This window comes from Callorhinus ursinus, unplaced genomic scaffold (genome assembly GCF_003265705.2).
Source record: "Callorhinus ursinus isolate GAN/ISIS: 27379988/994484 unplaced genomic scaffold, GSC_fseal_2.0 scaffold32, whole genome shotgun sequence".
NCBI lineage: Eukaryota > Metazoa > Chordata > Mammalia > Carnivora > Otariidae > Callorhinus > Callorhinus ursinus.
Window position 1 is genome coordinate 10,855,174 of NW_027397094.1, and position 24,933 is coordinate 10,880,106.

At 39.6% G+C, this 24,933-nt stretch overlaps 1 protein-coding gene across 1 annotated transcript in view; it reads right to left on the bottom strand.

Moving 5' to 3' along the window:
* The window catches only part of RYR2 (ryanodine receptor 2), a 728,853-nt gene that overhangs the window by 223,256 nt on the left and 480,664 nt on the right, over window positions 1-24,933 (bottom strand). The window contains exons 30-35 of the mRNA XM_073878937.1: window positions 8,535-8,743; window positions 7,713-8,065; window positions 5,885-5,999; window positions 4,746-4,906; window positions 2,729-2,888; window positions 2,044-2,130 (exon numbers count right to left, since the gene is read on the bottom strand). Coding sequence (XP_073735038.1) covers window positions 2,044-2,130; window positions 2,729-2,888; window positions 4,746-4,906; window positions 5,885-5,999; window positions 7,713-8,065; window positions 8,535-8,743 — 1,085 coding nt within the window. The remainder of the gene's footprint in view (window positions 1-2,043; window positions 2,131-2,728; window positions 2,889-4,745; window positions 4,907-5,884; window positions 6,000-7,712; window positions 8,066-8,534; window positions 8,744-24,933) is intronic.

Genomic DNA, 24,933 nt, shown 5'->3' on the forward strand with positions numbered 1-24,933 from the left:
GCAGGAAAGAATGTCCAATGGAAAAAAGACAGTCTCTTCAACAAATGGTGTTGGGAAAATTGGACAGCCACATGCAGAAGAATGAAACGGGACCATTTCCTTACACCACACACAAAAATAGACTCCAAATGGTTGAAAGACCTAAACATGAGACAGGAGTCTATCAAAATCCTAAAGGGAAACACAGGTAGCAACCTCTTCGACCTCAGCCGCAGCAACTTCTTCCTAGAAACATCGCCAAAGGCAAGGGAAGCAAGGGCAAAAATGAACTACTGGGATTTCATCAAGATAAAAAGCTTTTGCACAGCCAACAGAAACAGGCCACAAAACCAAAAGACAAGCAACAGAATGGGAGAAAATATTTGCAAATGACCTATCAGATAAAGGGCTAGTATCCAAAATCTATAAAGAACTTATCAAACTCAACACCCAAAGAACAAATAATCCAATCAAGAAATGGGCAGAAGACCCAAAATGTCTGTACTTTTTTCCAAAGAAGACATCCAAATGGCCAACAGACACATGAAAAAGTGCTCCACATTGCTCGGCATCAGGGAAATCCAAATCAAAACCTCAATGAGATACCACCTCACACCAGTCAGAATGGCTAAAATTAACAAGTCAGGAAACGACAGATGTTGGCAGGGATGCGGGGAAAGGAGAACTGTCCTACACTGTTGGTGGGAATGCAAGCTGGTGCAACCACTCTGGAAAACAGTATGGAGGTTCCTCAAAAAGTTGAAAATAGAGCTACCATAGGATCCAGCAATTGCACTACTGGGTATTTACCCCAAAGATACAAATGCAGGGATCCGAAGGGGTACGTGCACCACAATGTTTATAGCAGCAATGTCCACAATAGCGAAACTGTGGAAAGAGCCAAGATGTCCATCGACAGATGAATGGATAAAGAAGAGGTGGTATATATACACAATGGACTACTATGCAGCCATCAAAAGGAATGAGATCTTGCCATTTGCAATGACGTGGATGGAACCGGAGGGTGTTATGCTGAGTGAAATAAGTCAATCAGAGAAAGACATGTATCATATGACCTCACTGATATGAGGAATTCTTAATCTCAGGAAACAAACTGAGGGTTGCTGGAGTGGTGGGGGGCGGGAGGGAGGGGGTGGCTGGGTGATAGACATTGGGGAGGGTATGTGCTATGGTGAGCGCTGTGAATTGTGCAATACTGTTGAATCACGGATCTGTACCTGTGAAACAAATAATGCAACATATGTTAAGAAAAAAGAAAAGATAGCAGGAGGGGAAGAATGAAGGGGGGGAAATCAGAGGGGGAGACGAACCAGGAGAGATGATGGACTCTGAGAAACAAACTGAGGGTTCTGGGAGGGGGGGAATGGGTTGGCCTGGTGATGGGTATTGGGGAGGGCGCATTCTGCATGGAGCACTGGGCGTTGTGCACAATGAATCATGGAACACTGCATCAAAAACTAATGATGTAATGTATGGTAATTAACATAACAATAAAAAAATTAAAGAGAAAAAAAAAAGAATCAACCTACATGTCCCCTCTTCCTTTAGCTTTACCTGGTCCACCCGGTCCAACCTCCAACTTCTTTGTTCTTCCACTTGGTCCCACAGTAGTGTACACCTGCACTCTTCTAGCACTTACCAGTATGTAGCAGTTTTGTGTCTTTAAGCCCATTTACTAGCTCACCTGTGAGTTCAATGATGATCGAATGGTATGTTATTTGGCATTTTCGTTCCATATAAGCCTAGTTTTCTTGAATAATATATTTATGATGACCACAGAGAAGCCCTTTTTTGTTCTTAACTATTTTAATGAATTAGTAAATACTTTAAATTGTTGCAGAAACCCTTTCTAATTAATTTTGTTGCCCCAGTGACCTGAAGGAGATGACAGAACTTTCAAGCATGGCTTACCTTTCTTTTAAAGGATCATTTATGTAACTGATATCAGTACTAAAAAAAAAATACTGAATTCATTTAAAGAAATAAGTGCTATTCCCTAATAGAAAGACCCCAAATATAATATCAGCAATGAGTCTTTCTCACCTTTATTCTTCCCAACTCAAACTGGAAAACATTGGGACTTGTAGCTTGTGCAAACACTGCAGGAAATAATTTTGTACTTGGCTCCACCTTAAACAAACAAATAAATTTGGTAAGATCAGGCAACAAAGAACACAAAGAAAAAATATTTTCTTTATAACAACTAAGGGACACTTTACAGAAGGGGACTGGACACTTGCATTCTCTCAGACAGATACCCCCTTTCAATAATGATTTGGATTATTTAACGGCATTATCATATGAACATTTCCAGAGGAATGCACTGTTTCCTCTGAAAGGCACTGTTATTATTCAAACAGAGATGAAAAGGGCAGAAATAAACTCATCTCTGTTTTCATTTTATTCTAATTTCTTTTTTTTTTTTTTAAGATTTTAATTTATTTGAGAGAGAGGGATCCCATGCAAGCGGGAGGGGCAGAGGGAGAGAGAGAATCCTAAGCAGACTCCCTGCTGAGCAGGGAGCCTGACCCAGGGCTCAACTCCATGACCTTGAGATCATGACCTGAGCCAAAAAGAGTTGAGGCTTAACCGACTGAGCCGCCCAGGCGCCCCATAAATAAATTTTCTTCTAATTTCCGATGTACTTTTTGGTCTAAAGTGTGTTTTTCCTCTCATGGGGAGAAAAGGCTTTCTTTCTGGAAGCACGCCACCATCTCTGCCCACAGACCTGGTAGTACGTGCCCAGCTCCTTGCCGTTGGCAGTGAACGTGAGCAGCCCACTGGCGGCGTCCACCACACACCCGATCTCCAGGCCATTGTTGTTGCGTCCTTGCCCGGGGCTCATGCTCTCACCCGCACACACCATATAGCAGTTGCTGCGTTTGATGCTGAATTTCAAAAAAAAAAAACAAAAAAGAAACAAACAAAAAAAAACAAAGAAACACATTTTCATCTTCGTACGACCACAGACATGAGAGAAAGCATGTATATCTTGCAAACTAAACCTAAATTATGCTGCGCAAGCAACAAGCTCATGCTGTAATGGGAGAGGTGCACAATGGGCCTGATTCTGTGATTCTGAGCAAAACTCCATTGACTTCGTGGACATTCTGAATCAGGTCTTACACGTCTCTGAATTTCGCACCTAACGGAGACAGGTCAACAAGTTGGAACCAAGTAAAAACTGACCTGCACCTTCCCTCCAAAAACTCAAACCAAACTGGACCTTTTTCTGAGGTTCAAAAAAGTTTAACTATTTAATAATCATCCAAATTTGCAATTTTCATTCTCATAGGGTTTTTTTTTTTCTTTTTAAACCACTTGTTCATGGATGAGAAGCATTCATTTCCAAACACTATCAAAATCCTGAGGCAAATTCTACATGAGCCATCAGTGATTCAGTATATTTAAAATTTGCCTAAATTATGTCCCTTTGTGGACAATTTCCGGTGATCTGTTATGAGAGAAAGAATCAGCTAGAATATGCATTAAAATAAGTGACATTAACAACAAACCCTTGTTTCACCCTCACCGCAACCTTTACCAGAGATGGTAATAAACGTGATTTGAGCTTTGCCTCCTTCCCTTTCTCTGCCACAACAGAGTGCATGTGTTCATGAAACGATCAAAAAAAAAAAAAAAAAGTCAAAGGCAGGAAAAGAAAAAGAAGACTGAGATAAAGTCAGTTTCGGAATCATCAAGTTGGCTCTGTTTCTTCGCCCTACTTACGTGAGATTCGACAACCCTTCCCTACCCTCTTATTTCTTATGCTAAAGTCATCTCTCGGGTATCCCATCCCCACTGTTGGGTTATTTCCTTATACTATTGCCATCTCTGAAAAATCAACTGTGTCCTGCAAGAATATTCCCAGAGACAGGTGGTTTGGGACCCCCATACTGATGTATAAAGCACTCTTGACTGGAGATTTTGGCTCGGCCCACTGTCTCCAGGGCTCCAGGGTTACAACCTGAAGGCAGGGGAGTGAGCTTCCAGTCACCACAAATGACGGTGCAGGTAGAGAAGAGAAGCAAGGTTAGAGAGGACTTTTTCTATGAGACCTGTCACAGCAGATCAGAGAGGATGCATGGGCACAAAAGGTAGATGCAAATGGTCAGATCTTCTCTTGTCTTATTCTGCAAGGAAGATAGCCTTCTTCACTTTTTTGAAGGTTTGGTTTGAGTTTGGTTTTGTCTTACAAATGAAAAAGGATGGCACAGAAAGTGTAAGTGACTTACCCAAAGCCACACAGCGAGTCAATGGCAAAGCTGAGGAAAGAACCCACTGCTCCTCAGTCTGAGTTCAAATGCATCCACCTGGTCTCAACTACTAGCCCATATTCTCTTCACTTTTTTCTCCCCACCACATAAACAGTTCCCAAGACACATTTCAGACCACAGAGATCTCACATTCACCCATTCCTAATCCCAAAAACAAAGGCTAAGGACGGGTAACCCAAACTGTTAGTCACACACAGTGTCACCTGAAGGAATATACGATTTTTACCCAAAAAAAGATGCACTGCTCTTACTTTTATAATGTTTTTCACTTTTAATATATTCAGATTCCTTACTGGTTTGTAGGAGTAACAAAAAGGAACCGACATGAATGGTTTGATGATATTGTTCCTATAAATACAATATTATCCTGGACATGAAACCCAAGGTGGGGGGGAAACAAAACACCTAAGTTTATCAACATTTTCGTCAGATATCATTCATGTAAAAAGAAAATTGAGAAAAACCGACCTTTCATGCACTTTTCCCTTTTCGTCTCCTAGAGTAACGGTTACTGTACGGACTCTGTCCAAGTCAAAGCCTGTATCATATTGATGGAAATCTGACGTAATCCAGCCTACCCAGACATTAGTAGGTTCTTGGCCAGGAAAGATTCTCACTGAGTAATAGTACTGTCAAGACAGTAAAACCAAGTGTTGGCAAAGTAAGAAGAAACAAAACTTTGATAGGCAATGTCTTTGAACTGCCTAAGACTGTATTTCTTGGTTTAAAATCATTTGGCCTAATTCAAATGTTACAGGTACAAAGAACTGACACTGTGAGGTAGGTCTGAAAACAGAGCGAAGGGAAATTAAATCACAAATAATGGGAAAAAGAGAAAAGATTTTATCAGAGCAAACATTCTAAGTGATGTGAGGCTTTATTATACTCGTAAGTATGTAAGTTTTATGTACATCCATAACATACATACAAATGTGTGTGTACATATATATAGTACACTTATGTAGAAAAATAATCCATTTAGGCAGGTAAGTTTCATAGTCTTTAAGTTTACAGAAGCATACTTATCAATGCTGAGTTTTTATACCTGTCACCCACCTCTTTGAATATGCTTCACCTTTTCCACCAATAACATAATATTTTGACACCTTAAAATCACTTTGAAATAGTTCACAAGTAATAAGTGAAAATCTAGCTCAAACATGGGGGCACTCTATGAGGGGCAGAACTATATATTTTTTCCCATTTGGCATTTTAGGAAAAGTTGCTTTAAAAACGGTAAGTGGTGGATGGCAAAACGTGACCTCCAACACAGTATTTTAAATCACCTTCCTTTAGACATATCACTAAGATGAAGGAAATCATATGCACTTGGAAAAATTAAATGGAAATCAAAATTTTTCCAAGAAACGGGATAGCAAAATCAGGATTAAGCACACCATCAGGATATTTTGCCTAAAATAGTTCTCTTGGTACATAATATACGTCAGAATATACCTATGCTTTTCAAAAGTTTGGCCCCCAAAATATAAGCAAATAATTATTTTAAAATAAACTGACTAAATAGGATGAATGAAAATGAACTCTTTGAAATGCAACACATAATAAGTGACAAAGAGGAGTAAGTGACAAAAGCTGCAACCTCATACCGTGGATGTTTGCATCAAATAATCGTAATCATCCCGATCATCTGCAAGGACATCTTCAGTGAGTCTTGCAGAATGGCTCGTGCTGTAATCTGGCTTTGTTCTTCTAAGCAAAAATCTGAAATATATTACAGCACTAAGAATAAGCAACATTAAAATGTTCTGCCTCACTGGAACATGAGCATATAATCATGTTAGTAGAGTGGTTCGAAACAAGGGTGATTTTGCTCCCCAGAGGACATCTGGTACTATCTGGAGAAATTTCTGGTTGATGCAGCCGGGGGTGTGGGCCCCTGACATCTAAATGGGTGGAGGCCAGGGATGCTACTAAATATCCTTAACAGGGCAGACGCTCATAACAAATAATTATCTGACCCAGAGCACTGATCATGCCGAGGTTGAGAAATAAGGATTTAGTGCAAAAAAGGATGCTAAAATAACTTGCCTTCTTGTCGATAAAAAAATACTACTTGGAGAGAATCCTCTAGAATACTCTCTAAGTTTCAACCAAGAACAAAAATATAAACATCTTAAAAACTAACTCTTAGGAGGGCACGTTCTGCATGGAGCACTGGGTGTTACATGCAAACAATGAATCACGGAACACTACATCAAAAACTAATGATGTGATGTATGGTGATTCACATAACAATAAAAAATTTAAAAAAAACTAACTCTTAGGAGAAAATACTTGTAAATTATATATCTGATAAGGGGTTAATATCCAGAATATATAAAGAACTCCTATAACTCAACAACAAAGAAGCAAATAACCCAATAAAAAAAGGGGGGCAAAGAACCTGAAAAGACATTTCTCCAAAGATGATCCACAAATGGCCTATAAGCGTATGAAAAGATACTCAACATGATTAATCATCAGGGAAACGCAAATCAAAACCACAGCAGAGATGTCACTTCACAGCCATTAGGATGGCCATTATCAAAAAATCGGAAAGTAACAGGGGTTGCTAAGAATGTGCAGAAACTGGAACCCTTGTGCACTGTTGGTGGGAATATAAAATGGTGCAACTGCTATGGAAAATAGTATGAAAGTTCCTCAAAAACTTAAAAAGAGAACTAGCAGCAATTCCACTTCTGGGTGTATATCCAGAATAATTTGAAGTAGGGCCTTGAAAATAGATTCATACATGCATGTTCTTATCACCACTATTTGCAATAGCCAAGAGGCAGAATCAATCCAAAGTCCATCGATGGATGGATGGATAAACAAAATGTGTCTGTACTCAATGGGATAATATTCAGCCTTATAAAGGAAGGAAGTTCTGACACATGCAGCAACGTGGATGAACTTTGAGGACGTTACGCTAAGTGAGTTAAGTCAATCGCACACAGAAAAAAAAAAAAAAAACACAGTATGATTCCGCTTCATAAAGTGGTCAGATTCGTAGAAATAAAAAGTAGAACACTGATGACCACAGGCTGGTGGGGAGATGGAAAGGAGAGTAGTTTAATGGGTACAGAGTTTCAATTTTTCAAGATGAAAAAGTTCTGGAGACCTGTCTCACAACAATGTGAATCTACTTGACACTACTCAACTGCACGCTTAAAAAAACGGCTAAAATGGCAAATTTTGTTAGGCGTTTCTTACCACAATAAAGAAGTGCCTTAAATAAGTAACTCTTGGGATAGATTATGTCTGTGGTAACAAACGAGATGGCAAACAGGTTGTTTTTCTTGTCCCCTGTTGAATCCTTTATACGCAGAGGAGGAGGAGGAGGAAGTTGACACTGGGAAATCCCTTGCTCTTTCCTGTATACCCCTCCCCGCATAATAACTACACATTTAAAATCATGTTGCATGGATCAATGACCTTTGTTTCAGACGAGAGGGCTTTTCCTGAGCATAATCTTTGTGGTTATTAAATTCTGGTTTTGTGGCTTCCTTGTCTTTGTCAACTCGATCTGGCACCAGATGGCCATGAGCAGTCTTCATTAGAACCTCAAAGTCAGAATCTGCATCATAGTCCTCAAGATCATTCTTGGGCCCAAAGAGGCCGGCGCCTGGGAGTCCTCCTGCCACCGTCTTGGAGAAGACTTCTGCGCACTCGATAGGCATGCTCAGACGATAGAACATGATATCGGTGCTGCTCTTCTGAGAACCGAAGGATTTCTGAGTCACCTTCAAACACGGAGAACTGTCTATGGTGCCGTCTATTCTGGTCACCTAGCAAATGAAGAAGCGAGAGTTCAAATGTGAATCAACACTGTCGACCTCCTGATTCTAAAGATCGCTAACAGACGTCACATCTTTCAAACCCCGAACACGGCCCGCGCGTGGCATAATTTAGCAAATGACAAGATTAAACGCAGGGAGTCCTGTGTTACAGACTCATAGCTCTGCTTCTGATTCCAAGGACAGTTTGGGAAATCCATGTTACAATTATATTTATTCCTACTGAGCCTGGTGTTGACTATATAAAAAGAGAATTGATTATTGTTAATCAGTCTAATCAGGTACTCATAAAGTACTTAGCATCAGAATCTAATGCTGTGCTCAGCTTCCACTACTATGTAGCACTTTAGGGCCACCTTTTTAAGTAAGTGGCAATAATTGTCCAAGGGGGAATTCCCATGCATTAAAGACATTCATCCTCGTTTTTGGCAATGGTCTGAATTTTAAAGAAAAAGCAAACCTCGATATGCTCATGATTTGATGGGACCTGGAGAAACTGAGGAAGCCTCTTGCTTAGCCACATGGTAATATCCCTGTTGGTGTTAACAGCAAATGGCTCATAGCCCTCTTGTAAGCCACAAATGGTGAAATATTTCAAGGTGCTGACATCCTTTCCAAAGTTCATCCTGCCCACTTGAGCCACTCCAAGGCTACAGACAGGAATGAATCCTGGGAAGAAAAAATAAATAAATAAAATTTTCAGTATCATTCGTACGACAGCCTGTTTGCATGGAATTTCCAAAAGCACTGCTCCATTACTCTTGTCTTTGGGAGAGACGGTGGCACAAGGTCAAACAATATTCGGAGAAAAGAGACCACTGATGCTAAGTATTAAATGTAAGGGTCAGAAGACCAGGGTTTGATCATAATTTACTAAATGCGGCCCCTAGATAAGACCCTTCTTTCACCCTGGACTTCTGTGAAAAGAGGTAAGTACCCAGTAGCCCCCAGTCCTCCAGGGATCTCAGGGTGGTCAATAATAGAGGGACCTCCCCCACCCACAGCCTCTTAGCTCAGGAACGCATGGGACTCCCTCATAGAGGGAAGGTAAGAAAGATGTAAATGCCAAAGTGGGTTGCTCTTCAATCTAGAACAAGCATTTGAAACATGCAAAGTACTGAGCACAGCCTGAGCCACAGATTTCTTCACATATAACTCAAGGAAAAAAGATTAAAGGCAACATTTTTAAGTTTTCATTCACTTATAGCTGCTTTTGAGTTTTGAGGAAAATTGTGCCTTTATCTGGGGTACACTAGAACTAAGTGTAGAAAACACGTAAAAAACATATATAAATAAATAAATATTCACAAGTAGTTGCTAAAAATCCCACTGAAACTCCTCCCATCTGTCCCTTTCCCTTTGATGTCACTGCCATTATAGATTAAGTAAGGCAATTCACGTCTGACCTAAATAATTAAGATATGAAATCAAAGTATAAGTTAAAAATAAACAAGAAACTAAATCAAAAGCAATAGCTATATGCAATAGGGGCAAATATCAAAATACTTCATCAGCTAATCTAATGTGTGGCAGGTTTAGTAAATCTTTCCACTACTGAATAAAAAGGGGAAAGTACATTAATTATGTTCATTGTTTCTTTGAATTCTTTGGAATCAATTGTCTTTAGCAAGGGGCTGAGATGAAATTTTTCGGTGTGGAGGGTATGTGGAGGGATGTTTATGTACTCTTCATTTCCTTCTAGAATATTTCACACAGAAATTCAAGTAGTCAGTACAATAAACAAGGTCAGTATTGGAAAACAGACTACAGAGCACAGGATCTAATTTACGGATCAAAAAAGCAGTGGATCCTAAGAAAAAACTAGCAATTGTCTACCATTATGATTTATACTTCTTCCCTTGTTGAAATTAGTGACAATAAAAGCAATATATAACCCTCAAAATAGCATGAGACAGTAAAAACTGCATCCTATAATTCATAACGATCTCACTCAGTTTGTATTCATCACGATATATATGCAAATAAATGGTTGTAGAATAGTGTTACCGACCAGGAAGCAAGAACACACCCAGCTGTGTGCAAGGAAGTGTGGATGATGAGTTTCTACTTAAAACTAAAACCCACAGCTGTGTCTGCAGCTGTGACAGGTCTTGAAGCATCAGTCAAGGGAAATTGTTTAAAATAAGTGTCCCCAAAGGAATTAAAGGAAAGGACTGAATAAATACAATAGACCTGAGACAGCTTGAGCCACATCTGCACAAATCGGCAAATCGAACACCCATTTGACATAAACTAGGGGATACCAAGAGAGAAACATCTCAGATTGTAAAGACTTATTTCTTGCTAGTCACTTTACATGTAGAAGGAATCCCTACCCTATAAGTGAAGCTAGAAATCCCTGCATAGATCTTTGGGTGTTTGTTATACTAATATCTGAACTTTTCTGTAGGTTGAGATATTTTCATTTAAAAAAAAAAAAAAGAAAACAAGTAACTTGGGTTGCCCACAGAGATTCATGTCCCAAAGTGTTTGCTATGGCTGCATTTATGATCAGAGAATACTGATTGCACGATAGATGTATGTTTTTTCCCTTGAGATGTAATATTTAGTCTTTGAATCTGGTTTTCAAAGGTTCATTAATATATAGAAAAAATATTCATAATAAATATTTTATGAAAGATACAGCATATGATTTATTTCTAAACCTAGGAAAGCATTAGAAATTTTTTTAATTAAAAAAGTGACAGAATGTAAAAAAAAAAAAGGTTACAGAACGCAAAATAAAAGTTACAGAATGGTGGGATTTTTTAAAACTCATTGCTCTTTCTTTTTCTGCTTCTCAGTTTCACAAATTGTCTTCACTGAATATATATTTTACTATGAAAACAAGTGATAGCCTTTGTAAAAAATAAAGTATTCATTGAATAAATCGGAGAACCGGAGTATACCTACATCTTTCTCATACAGAAACGTGTAAGAGTAGTGTGGGTATAAAAAAAAAAAAGTCAAACAAGTTCAGCCTCTTGAAGCTCAAGCTCTCTATGCTGCTGGGTATGCGGTGCGTTCAGTACCAGAGATCTTGCCAATAAACTGAATTAGTACAGGAATTATGAAACGAAATTTAGTAATTAGTACAGGAATTATGAAGCGAAATTTAGTAATAGGCATCAAGACACTTTCACCACTTCCTTATGCAAAAAATACTTAGGAGCTGCTGCCATGGCCGGAAACTGGGAATAATAGTTGACTAACACACAGACATCAGCCCAGAGGTTCTCAGAGTCTACTGAGGTGGGAAGACAGGCAAAGAAGTTCTACCTCCTGAGCCATCTCCGGAGATGGGGTGCTAAGAGCAGAGCAAGGGGAGAGCAATGAAATTCAGGCAGGTTGTCAGAGGAGCAGATGGGCGTAGGTCCTACGAAATGACTAAGAACACAGAGCTTTGCGTCTAAGACACCCGCATGAAAATCTCCTTCCACCAAGTCTCCGCTATTTGACTTTTGACAAAGTCCTTAAATTCTCGAAGCTTTAATCCTTTCTTCTGTAACATCTACCCCACACGATTACAGTTTTAAAAATGAGATCCTCCGTGGATAGTGCTCACAACATGGATGCTCAGTGAACAAAATTTAAAAATTGGGGGGGGAGGTAAAAGTAACTAAATATCCACAAAAGAAATGGACAATTATGATATATGCACAAAAAATGAGTATGTGTGGGCATTCAGAATCATGTTTAGGACTCATCAGAATGTAATTGCAGGGAGAGAGAAAACCAATATAACAAAATAAAAACAAGTGGTGATTCCAGCTAAGGGTAAACAGGTGTTCACTGCACTATTCTTGCACTTTTCTGAAAGGTTATTTCTCAAAATATAAAGTTGGTTAGAAAAATCAAAAGTTAAGTTTAAAATGTTTTTATATTGTGGAACAACATTTATAATATTAAGTTAAAAAGCTGGCTGGAGAAAATTATTTTTACATCTCCATGCTTTAAATGGAAGAAAAATACACTGAAGTCAAATTTCTCTCTGGGTAAAGGGAACCTCTACAGTTTTTAGCCATTTTCATTATACTCCTTTGTGTTTTCCAAATATGCAACCAGAATTTATTACTTCTTGATAAACAAACAGATGTAATTTTTCATTGTTTACAGCAGATACACACTTACACATGGTATTTTTACTGCTTTTCCTGTTTTAGGCCCCTTTCAAGGAATGTATTCATGAAAGTATATCCATACGTAGAAACTGGCATATGGTTTTTTTCCTCTCTTTAATTTAGATGAAGAACTTAATAAAAGTTAAATCATACTGTGACTTCTGAAGATGCAGTTTTATGTTTTGTTTTGCTTGTAGAGGGGAGGAGAAAGAGAGAGAGTGCTAGCTGTGGGAGGTGGGGAGAGGTGGAGGGAGAGAGAGAATCGTAAGCAGGCTCTATGCCCAGCAAGGAGCCGGACGAAAGGCTCCATCTCAAGACCCTGAGATCATGACCTGAAGCGAAATCAAGAGCCAGGTGCTTAACCGACTGAACCACCCAGGCGCCCCTGAAGATGCAGTTTTCCTAAAACTTCTGTGATAAAAAGACAACCAGTATTTCTAAAAATTGCATGTTTTTAAATTAGCGTATGCACAGCAGGAGCAACTGGATGGCCATGACATCAGGGAAGAGAGTGGAGGGAAACTACAGGTGCTTTTCAGTCACGTGACAGAAGGGCCAGGCCTCAGGCACTTGCATTTGGCCAGTACTTGGCAAAGTGCCTAGCAAAGAAAGGTGCAGACAATGGATGACATGCCCGTCACACAAGGCTCCCTAGTAGTGGCTAATGGTCCCTGAGTGTTTTTATCTGATGCTCCTCTCACTGAACGTTAACAACCATTGAGGGTTGAGATAGGAATCATTATCACTTTCCTGACAAGGCAACCAACCTTTTAGCTTAAATCGCTTGCTCACAACAAAGTGGCCAGAGAAGAAACCCAGGCCTGCCAGATCCTAAGGCCCATGCTTTAAGTCAGGGCCATACATAACCAGAGAGGAGAGATTTTAGGTTTCGTGGGCCACACAGTCTGGCAAAACTACTCAAACCTGAGATGCAGTGCAAAAGGGGCCATATAATTAAACGAATGAGTGTGACTATATTCCAATACAACTTTATTTACAAAAACAGGTGGCAAGCTGGATCTGCTGCAGGGCTTGGTATGCCAACCCCTGCTATAAGTTACTTTTCAACATTGTCTCCATATAGTATCAGGTCCTGCCATTCACTAAGTATTTAATGAACACCTACCGTGTGCCAAGCACTGTTCCTGGCTGAAGATACAGCTGTGAACAGAATGGAAGAGTCCCTTTCTGGAGCTCACCTTTGGGTGGGCATAAGTAAATAAACATAGTTATATATACATATATAAAATATAATGTCAGGAAATGATAAATGCTACCAAGACTTACTGAATGTTTGCCATGAATTAAACAAGATGGGTTGATAAATGACATCACTCTTAATAATTGCCCAGAGCAAAACAGGATAACTGAGGTTCAATTCTTTATTAGTTCAAAATAAGCTGAACACACAAATACTCCAACACAAGAAAACAGATTTCCACAAATTCAGGCACATACCTCAGCATAAGTAAAATTTTGGTCCTACCTTCCTGTGCTTTGCGTTCTCCATCTTCCATTCTAGTCACCTTAACTGACCCCCTGCAAATAACAAAGCCTGATGATATCTAAGGGAAGTTTTCTTCCTAGCAGTGGATCTTAAATTTAGTACACATGAGTCCAATTGGTTTCTTGGGACTGAGCCAGACCCACCCTAGCCATTTGTAAATCTGTTAAAACAGTAGCTACAACGTATGGTTAAACTGCTTCCTCCAACAAAAGACAGATGGCTTCAGCAAACTTTAACTTTCTCCGTTGATGAGCCTCCCTGCTCCGGAGCAGAGGGGTGTGTGACAAGCGTGCAAGTCCAGCAAAGGAATTGGCAGGCACAGGATTGTGGGGGTGTGATGCGGGCGTGAAATCTGTGGCGGGGGCTAAAATGACAGAAGATAAAGCAGATCACAAGCATACCAGCTTGTTGTAAGACATACGGTTTCAGACTTCGAAATTTCTGAACTACAGATACGAATCCACATTTATAACCCAAACCAAATGGCCGGAAGCAGTAAAAATGGGCAGTATTAGACTAAAATGTACATTTGAATTATTTGATCAGAAGGAAGAATAACACTTAATAGTGGCTTAGTATGTGCCAGATAATATATAGGCACTTTGCCACTTATTATAAATTATTAACCTCATTTTTCAAGATGAGGAAACAAATAAGATGTTAAATCATTTGTCTAAGGTCCTGTAGCTGGTTAAACAGGAAGCAAGACTGAATCAAGAATGCAAGAAGGAGGGTAAAACAGAAATAAGACATACTTGCCTTAGATCTCTGGGATCTTTAGAACTGGAAGGGGCATAAAGAGATCATTTCCAGTTAGAGCTTTTTATTTTAAGGAAACAAAAACAGAGAGGCTATTTGCCCAAAGCCATACAAGAAGAATTATTTTCAGAATTGGGTCTAGAACCCAGGACTTCAGACATGAAATCTGCTGCTTTTATTCCACTTTGGCTTAGAAAATGACTTAATAAATACACTGAGGAAGGACTTTTGGAATTTATTATGTTTCAAGTGTATCTTTAGTGCAAAGACTTTGTATTACCAATTTTGGCACAAATAGGGACAACCCTATACTTTCCTCCTGGCTCTGGGTTCACTTCAGATAATCAAGATCAGTAAGCAATTTTATTTTTGCTCCTGAATACTATTAAGTGTCCTCTTTTCATCAACATACACAATGTAAATGTCAATTAACTGGTCAGTTTAAGCTAAGCAGGGTTTGGTTTTCACTGAACTCATCGATCATTTCACAGTGAATTTCCCCAAATAACATGTGTAGAAAATATACACGTGAACTCAAAAGACAGAAACTAGATCATCTGAAATTTAACTCTAAGTAATCAAAATAAAAGTTCCCCTCATTTGTTAAAGTCATACATATTTAAGAGTTTTCTTCCTGGAGAAGTCCAAAGAATTTCTAGAATCTCTCTTTTCTGATTCTAGATGAAACTATGAAATGGATTATGCCAGTTCCCAACATCTTCAGACTCTAGAATTTGTCTACCACTTTATAACTAACTGCCTTTATCGTCACTCAAAATATCCAGTGTCCCAACACAATTTTGGGGCTGTTTGGATGGCCCCACTGCAGTGACTCACAGTCTTGACTTCTTCTCTCAGCAAGTGCTAATTTTTAATTAGGGATATCCTTAATAAGTTACTGTCCCAGGTGGGATACAGACGTGCATCTGAGGTCTGTATCAACGGCAGGTTTCACAGTGACACTTGTTACAGGAAGGACAGATGTCCTGGGCGAGCTGGAAGGCGGGGATCTGGGACTGTCCGTCCTTCTGCTACTCTTAACTTTATGTCATGTTGAAAACCTTCTAGGGTGCCTGGGTGGCTCAGTTGGTTAAGCGACTGCCTTCAGCTCAGGTCATGATCCTGGAGTCCCAGGATCGAGTCCCGCATCGGGCTCCCTGCTCGGCGGGGGGTCTGCCTCTCCCTCTGACCTTCTTCCCTCTCGTGCTCTCTCTCTACCATTCTCTCTCTCTCAATAAATAAAAATCTTTAAAAAAATAAAAAAAAACCTTCTAAATCTGTATCCATGAAGTGGTTAAACTGTTGCAATATTTCAACGAGCATAAAAAAGAATATGTTAGTCTGCAGGTTCCATGCTCTTGTTTGTTTCCTTCTTTCTTTTTTAAAGGTAGGATGATAAAATCAGTAATGGAAGGTTATGGTTCCCTTTTTCCTTAGAGGGCTTTTCAGCCTAAAGCTACGCCATTACTTTAATTACAACAATATTCTTCTGTTTTTTTGCTCCCGTGGAAAGGAATTCCATGCAGTCTAAGCCCCTGGAGTTCAGTTTTGCTCGCTGTCCTTCCAGGTGGCAGACAGAGCATCACAAGCATCAGTTCTGGATTTGGTTATAATCATTACAGATGTAGAACCTGAGGGCCCTGAGCTGATCTCTACTTACAGAAGAGCCGAGGAGGTTGAAAAAGCTCCAGCACAATGAGGCCTTTACACAACACAAGATAATGTACCTACAGCCAACTCTGTCAAAGGCAGGTAATCTCCAGACAAAATAACTATTCCTTCACCATATGGCAAGATTTTAAACGACTCTCTTCCTTGCTTTAAATCAAGGGTTATGATTAGCTCTTCAAACCACTGGTGACAGAAGGCTCCGCACATAAATCATGAGTGCTACTAGGTTAGCAGGGGACATGTGCGGGGGGGGGGGCAGTTTATCAGTTTCCTCGGGGTTCCATATAACAAAATCCCCGACTAGGTGGGTTAAACAACAGAAATTTCTTCTCACATTTCTGGAGACAGAAAGTCCAAGATCAGGGTGTCCATGGGTTTGGTTTCTCTGGAAGCCTCTCTCATGGCTTGGGGATGGCTGCCTTCCCATGGCCTTTCCTCTGTGCATGGGCACTCCTGGTGTCTCTTCATCTTCTCATAAGGACCAGTCATCCCTGATTAGGGCCTGACCCTTATGAACTCATCTAACCTTAACGATTTCTTTAAAGGCCCAAATACACTCACATTAGGGGGTTAGGGCTTCAACGTATGAGTCTGGGTGGGGTGTACAATTCAGGCCATAACAGGTGGGATCGAGACGTGGTTGAATTCAGAATGCCGTATTCACCAGCAGACACCTCTCTGAACCCATGCTTGCTGGGCCTCAAGGAACCCCGAAGGAAACCCTGGATCAGAAGAATCTGAACTCTAGGAAGAATTTCATTTAATACTCACACAAGGCATTTCTTCTTCTTTTTTTTTAAGTAAGCCTAGCTGATTTTTCATATGCTTCAGGAGGTAGCAAGCCCCAGCAGAAGACATGCATTCATCTTCATGGTAGTAAGAATTGGCTCATATTATATAGGTTCTCCTTTCAAGTAAGTGAGGGCCATGAGTTATGTATTAGAGAAAATTCTGTACACCATCAGTGTGTCAGGGAAATGTCATACCGTTTGCATGTTTCACCACTGTTTCTTTGTCTTTGTTTCCTTTTTGGCTTTATTTTTGCTATTTTGTTTTGCTTTTCTTACATTTATATTTTTCTTTACATCTATATTTTGCGAGGGAATCTGAAATTTATAGTATGTGACAATTAAGAAAGTGACTGAGTAGAGCTGGTTGACAACCAAACTAAAGAACAAAGAAAGGAGGGAATGCCTTTTAAGTTAGGGTATAACTATGTTTACTACCCACATAATTTTAGGGGGATTTGATACTGCTTTAGTATAAATGAGGTTTAATTGGGAGGCTCAGGGATGCATCCATATTATTCCAATTGAAATTAGCGATAATTAGTTTTGACCTATGGAAATTTGTCCTATGAGTGCGCTTTTAAGTAATAAATTATCCTCATAAGGCAGGGAAGAGGGCACAGGACTAATAAAAAGTACCATTTGCTATGAGCTGGTATTTGGGACTAAGATTCTGTTTTTAAATCGGGGTACTGAGTTACATCATGCATGAACCACAAGATTTCCTTCAGCTTCTCCAGAGACCTAGAGAAAAAGCCACCGTCTCGTCTTCCTGGCTTCTTTTCTCCAGGCTAATAAACAAAATATCAGGCTTTTAGAGTTTGCCATTCTGATGGTACCAAAAAGCAAGAGATAACACCACCCCAAAAGCTCACCAAAGAAAAGGTCATTTTTCCCTGAGGCCGGAAGCAGCTTTGAGCATTCAATGAAGGGCTCTTCCCTCCCTGAGGTGGCCTCAGACTGACCCTAAGAATGGAGGGCAGGGGAGGAACACCCCATTCCCACTACCTCACCAAAACTGCAGAATGGGAGAAGAGATTTCAAAGAGAGAAACCTCCCCCAAAGGGGTGACGCATCATTAGAATTCCTGTTCAGGAATCTTTTGAAAAGTTTTCTCAGGCACCTGGATGGCTCCATCGTTAGGCATCTGCCCCTGGCTCAGGTCATGATCCCAGAGTCCTGGGATCGAGCCCCACATCGGGCTCCATCCCAGGGTTCTGGGATCGAGCCCCACATCAGGCTCCCTGCTAGGCAGAAGCCTGCTTCCCCCTCTCCCACTCCCCCTGCTTGTGTTCCCTCTCTCGCTGTGTCTCTCTCTCCGTCAAATAAATAAATAAAATCTTTAAGAAAAAAAAAGAAAAGTTTTCTCTGTGGAGACCTCTCCCCAGAGATAGGATTCCAGAGAAGGAAGCAACAAGGTAAGAGGTAGGACACAAGACGACCAAATATTAGGGAGTTGAGGGAGATGGAAAAAAAGCAAAGAAATTTGGGACTGTGGGAAATACGACACCATTCATTTTGCTTGGAGGGCTCACCTGCAAACGTGAGGCACTGTGCTCATAAGACACAGACCATTACTATTCCTTATATCCAGACCCTTACTTTCACTGCTGTAAGAGGAAAAATTCTTCTTTGTGCTGGAGATCACACCCGCTTCACCTTACCAGGAACTTCCATTAATATCGTCTCTCAGACTTTTACCATCAATTTCTCCCTCTCTACTAGATCATTCCCCAAAGCTCTACAGACATGCTCATGAATCTTATTTCTTTGTTAAGAATCTCAAGTGCACAGAAGGGGAAGGTGGATTAATTACAAACTGTTGTTCCTGACACACTCTCATCATGACCTGCTTTTGCTTCGTTCTTTAGTTGGAACTTTTTAGATACTGCAATAAGCATTTGCTAACCCACCACCCAAAGGAAAACCTAGAGCCTTAATGATAGCATACATCTAACCATATTACGCTGATTTTCCCATCTCCCTGCCTCCCTCCACCTGAAAAAAAACCATCACCCCAAATCCTAAAATCAGCACTCTCTTACTTTCTTTATATGTACTTTAAAAATATACTTTGGGGGAACCTGGGTGGCTCAGTCGGGTAAGCGTCTGCCTTCTGCTCAGGTCATGATCTCAGGGTCCTGGGATCGAGCCCCGCATTGGGCTCCCTGCTCCGCGGGGAGTCTGCTTCTCTCTCTGCCTCTCCCTCTGTGTGTGCGCTTGCTCTCTCTCTCTCTCTCTCTCTGGCTCTGAGTCTCTCTCAAATAAATGAACAAAATCTTTAAAAATAATAATAAAATAAAACATACTTTGAAAGTTTGGGTTGTATGTAACTTTTACAAAAATGGTAACATCCTGTGTGATTCTTGTATTCATTTCCTATTGCTTTTTAACAAAACACCACAAATTTAGTGGCTTAAGACAAAACCAATTTATTAGCTTGTATTTCTGAAGGCCAGAAGTCCAAAATGGATTTTCCTGGGCTAGCAGGTGTCCACAGGGCTTGTGTTCCTTCTAGGGACTCTGGACTCTGGGAAGAGTCTGGTCCCTGCCCTTTCCAGCTTCTAGAGGCTTCCTATCTTCCCTCACTCCTTACTCCTTCAGAACCAGCATCTTCAAATCTCTCCTTCTCTCTCTTGTGCCCCCCCCCCAGCTAACTCCAGCCTCTCTCTTTTTCTTTTTTTAATTTTATTATGTTACGTTAGTCACCATACATCATTAGTCTTTGATGTGGTGTTCCACGATCCATTGTTTTCCTCTTACACTGTTGGTGGGAATGCAAGTTGGTACAGCCACTTTGGAAAACAGTGTGGAGGTTCCTCAAAAATTTAAAAACAGAGCTACCCTATGACCCAGCAATTGCACTCTTGGGTATTTACCCCAAAGACACAGATGTAGTAAAAAGGAGGGCCATATGCACCCCAATGTTCATAGCAGCAATGTCCACAATGGCCAAACTGTGGAAAGAGCTGAGATGCCCTTCAGCAGATGAATGGATGAAGATGTGGTCCATCTATACCATGGAATATGACTCAGCCAGCCTCTCTCTTAAAAGGACCTTTGTGATTACACTGGAACCACCCAGAAAATCCAGGACAATCTTCCAAACTCAAGATCCTTATCTTAATCACATCTGCAAAATCCCTTTGCTACGTAAGGTCATGTATTGACTGGTTTTAGGGAGAAGGACATGGACATCTTTTGGGGGCACGGTCTGCCTACCGTAGTTACCTTTCAGGACTTACTTCTCACCTTGAAATATTCCTATGCCACCTGTCTCTGCAGCTTCCCCGTTTATTCATGCACTCTCCGGCAGGTGTGCATTGGATGGCTTCCTGGCTTTGGCTGCCATAAGCAGTGTTCCTATGCACATTCTTGTTCATGTCTCCTGCTGTCAAGATATACAAAGGTCACTGGGGAAACTGGGATAGAATTTCTGGGCCATTGGGAGGTAAATATTCAACTTTCAGAGATACTGTCAAGTGGTTTTTTTGTTTTGTTTTGTTTTTTAAGTGAGAGCACCATGTGCACTCCTAAGAGCAATGGAAAGGGGTTCAATGGAAAGCCAATGCTCGGTATTGCCCAATCTCTAAAAAATTTTTGCCAGCAGAATGGATCTAAAATAGCATCTAATCATGGTTTACATTTCCCTGATCATTAACAATAACAAATAGTTCCTCAAATGTTTATTGTCCATCTGAATTTCTTCTACAAGATGTCTACTCATGGCTTTTCTTCCTTTTTCTTAGTGATTTCAGTTCTTTATGTTTTTCCTAACAATAACATTGTTTTCAGTTGTTTACATTGCATTTGGGTTCCCTGACCCTACTACTAAATTGTTTGGTTTTTTTTTCATTCCCTTTAAGGTTTTTTTGGTTGTTCTTTAAATGAAAGTTCTTAAGTTTGTGTAGATGGGTTTACCAGTCTTTTATAGTCACTGGGTTTTGTTTACATTTGTTTGTTCTACTCTAAAATAAAAGTTTCCCACGCCATCGTCTAAAAAGATTTCCCTCTATTTCCTACCAAGAACTGCAAAGTTTTATTTTTGACATTTAAGACCTCAGTCCATTTATGGTGTGAGGAAATAATCCAATCTCATCTTTTCATTCAAATCCCATTTATCTCAAACTCACTTTCCCCCACCACCCTGACAATGGCATCCATCACATTAGAAGGTTCCTCACGTGGGCTGCTGGGTTATTCCATCCTCTCTACTTTATCCTCTTGATTCATTGCCTATCTCTGCACAAATACTACTCTCTCTTAATGATTACAGCTTCAAAATAAATCCTTATTGGGGAGCCTGGGGGGCTCAGTCGGTTAAGAATCCGACTCTTGGGTTCAGCTCAGGCCATGATCTCAGGGTCGTGAAATTGAACCCTGCATCCCGCTCTGTGCTCAGTGTAGAGTCTGCTTAAGATTCTCTCTCTCTCTCTCTCTCCCTCTGCCCCTCCAGCCCCCTGCATGCATGCACATGCATGCGCGTGCTCTCTCTCCAAAATAAATCAATCTTAAAAAAATCCTTATTTTATCCTTCAAAATAAATACAACAGAACATATACCCTATCCTTGCTCTTCTTTATCATAAGTAATCTAGAGATTTTTAGTGTTTTACTCTCTCATATACTTTTTGGAAACATTTTCTTAAGCCCCATGAGAAACTCCTTGAGACTTTAATGGACAAAGCACAATGTTGGAAGAATTAATATCTTAAGGCTATTGTTTTCTCTCTGAACATAACAGAGCTCTCATTTATTGAGTAATAAATCTTTTTTAAACTATTTTATTAAGTTATGATGGACATATCAAAGTCTGTACACACTTAGTATGCACAACTTGATGAGTTCAGAGATAAGTATACGCCCATGAAATCATCACAATCTACACCATAAACCTATCAGTTATCTCCGAAATCTTACCCCTGCCCTCTTATTTTTATCACTATCATTATTAATGTGTGGGGGGGTGTACAATAAGAACACTTAACATCTGCCTTTGCAAAATTTTAGGCATTGTAATTCAGGCCTATAGTTAACTAAAGGCAGGAGCTCTCTAGGACTTACTCATCCTGTATAACTGAAGATTTGTACCCTTTGATTAATACTTTTCTATTTCTCCCTTTCCTCAGCCCCTGGCAGCCACCATTCTACTCTCTGCTTCTATGGCTATTTTAGATTCATCATCCACATGTATCGTGTAGTACTTAGTATTTGTCCTTCTGTATCTGGCTTATTTCACTTAGTATAATGTCCTCCAGCTATCCATATTGTCACAAATGGCAGAATCCACTTCTATTTTTTAAGGCTGAGTAATAGTCCATTGTATGTATATTTCACATTTTCTTTATTCATTCATCTGTCAAAAGACACTTAGATTATTTCCTTATTATGAATAATCCTGCAACGTACCAGTTGACATTCCCACCAACAGTATATGAGGGTTTCCTTTTCTTCACACCCTCAACAACACTTCCCTTTTTTTTTTTTTTTTATCATAGCCATCTGACAGGTGTGAAGTGATATCTCATTATGTTGCTGATTTGCGTTTCCCTGGTGATGAGTGATGTTGAGCACCTTTCCATATAACTGTTGGCCACTTGTAGGTCTTCTTTGGAGAAAAATCTATTCAGTTCCTTTGTCCATTTTTTTTTAATAGGTTATTTGTTGTTTTTGCCAATGAGTTGCAAATATATTTTGAAAATTACTTTTTATCAGATATGTGGCTTGCAAATATTTTTTTCCCATTCCACAGGTTGCCTTTTTTTTTAAATTTTATTATGTTATGTTAGTCACCATACAATACATCATTAGTTTTTGATGTGATCCACGATCAGGTTGCCTTTTCATTGTATTGATGGTATCCTTTCTTGTGCAAAAGGTTTTTAATTTGATGTAATTTCACTTATGCATTTTTTCTTTACTTGACTACTTTTGGTGTCATCCAAAAAATCATTGCTAAGGCAACTGTCAAACAGCTTTTCCCCTATGTTTCTCCTCGTAATTTTACTTTCAGGTCTTATGAAGTCTTTAGTCCATTTTGAGTTGATTTTTGTGTATAGTCACAAAAACATTGCATATGGTCCAAAATTGGATAAAAGGTCCAATTGCTTTTTTTATGTGTGGATATCCAGTTTTCCCAACACTAGTTATTAAACAGACTATCCATTTCCCATATGTAGTCTTGGTATCTTTGTCAAAGATCAGCTGACCATATATGATGAATCTCTTAATAAAGTTATTCTCTCAATAAAGTTTAATGATTTTCTCTGTAAAGGCATTCTACACCTTCTGTTAGAGTGATAACTAGTTACTGCAAGTACCTGATGTTACTGTGAAGGCTATCTTCTCCTTAATTTAGTTTCAAGGTTGCCTCTAGCATAGACATGCTAACTTGCTAAATGCTTCAATTATTCCTAGTAACGTCTATAGATTCTTTACAGTTTTCTCTGCAAATAATTACATTATCTGCAAATAATGATAGATTTGTTGTTCCCTGTATTGTTCCCTTTATTCCAATTCTCATCACTTCCAATTTTGTTTCTTGTCATATCACAAGTTTAAAAAAGAATTTACTACAACACTTTTTTTTTTTTTTTAACAACAACAGATTTCTTAGCACAGGACTGTACCGTAGTTGCTAAAGTACTAAAGATTTTGTAAGTGTTCTATATTTAAATTCTCCTTACATCTTGCCATGCTTGATTTGGCATGTTTTACCATCATCATAATTCTTCCTTATTGCTACAGAGACAGTGAACTCAAACATATATACACTGGTTATTAAAGCAATCAAAAGAACTATGTGGTAAGATCAATGGATATACATATATATCTATATCTCCATGGAGATATATATATCTCCAATCTCTACTAGGCTCTGCTCTTGTTCCCCCACCTAACATGGTAAGAATCACCTCCACTGTGCTCTTGAGGAAGTATATCAAGAAATGCTCCGTATAAAAATGATTACTTTAAAAGAAAAAAAAAAGCTTTAGTCCCAAATTTGATTTGGGATAATCATCTTTGGCTTTACTAAGATACACTAGGTTAAGTCAAAACTCCTTTCAGGTTCTTGCTAAGGGACAGAGGTCATAGCCTGACTGGCTATGAGAACACTGTGGGTAATGGTATGAGAATGTCAACTGCTATAGGCAACATGGTGTGTGATAAAAATGACTCCTGATTAGTAAACTGCATAGGGACTGGGAGAATTACATACATGTCTAAGTGATTCCTGATGAAGAGGAGTGCTTGAGGCTGCATTACACGTGCTCAAGTTCCTCTTCACTATCCCTCTGAGTAGACTGGCTCCAGGGATGGCCTTTGTAGTACTTTAGCAACAACAGCATATCCCTGTGGCTTTTCATACTTGCTCTTTTGTGCCCCCGTTGTCTCGAGGGCTGTCACTCAGTGGTGATGGGGAAATGAAGGAGCCCGTCTCAAGGCCTCCCGTTAGTTACACCCAGAGCAGGCCCCTCGAATTTCTTATTTTTCAGTAAGCTGTGTAAAGTTAATTGAGAGGGAAATGGAAAATTCCACTCCAAAAAGCATTTTCAAGTCACAGGCCTGGATAAACTCCATTTTATGGAAGAAGATTTAGAATTATGAGTGGCCTCTATAAAGTTAATTGCAAATGATCATGGCTATGTGAAAATAATAACCTGCCTTGGAGACCAAAAAGATACCTCCCCAGCACCTCCAACAAAAGCCCAACAATACGTACCATAAAATTTTCAGGCAATTCATCAGAATGCTATATTAACTCTATAACAGAGGTATCAAAATAAGTTTCAAGTCAATTTTTTAAATCTTAAAAATTCTGTGAAGTGTAAAGTCAAAAACATTGTTTATAAGACTGTACCAGACAGACTCGCTCAGAGTCTATTTCACCTCCACGATGTGACTGACTGGTCTTTGCAACAGCGCTGCAAGCATTAACTTTGTCATGTGCTTAAATAGTATGGATGGGCATTCCGTGTTGTTTATAATTCTAACATCATTCTCTGAATCTACG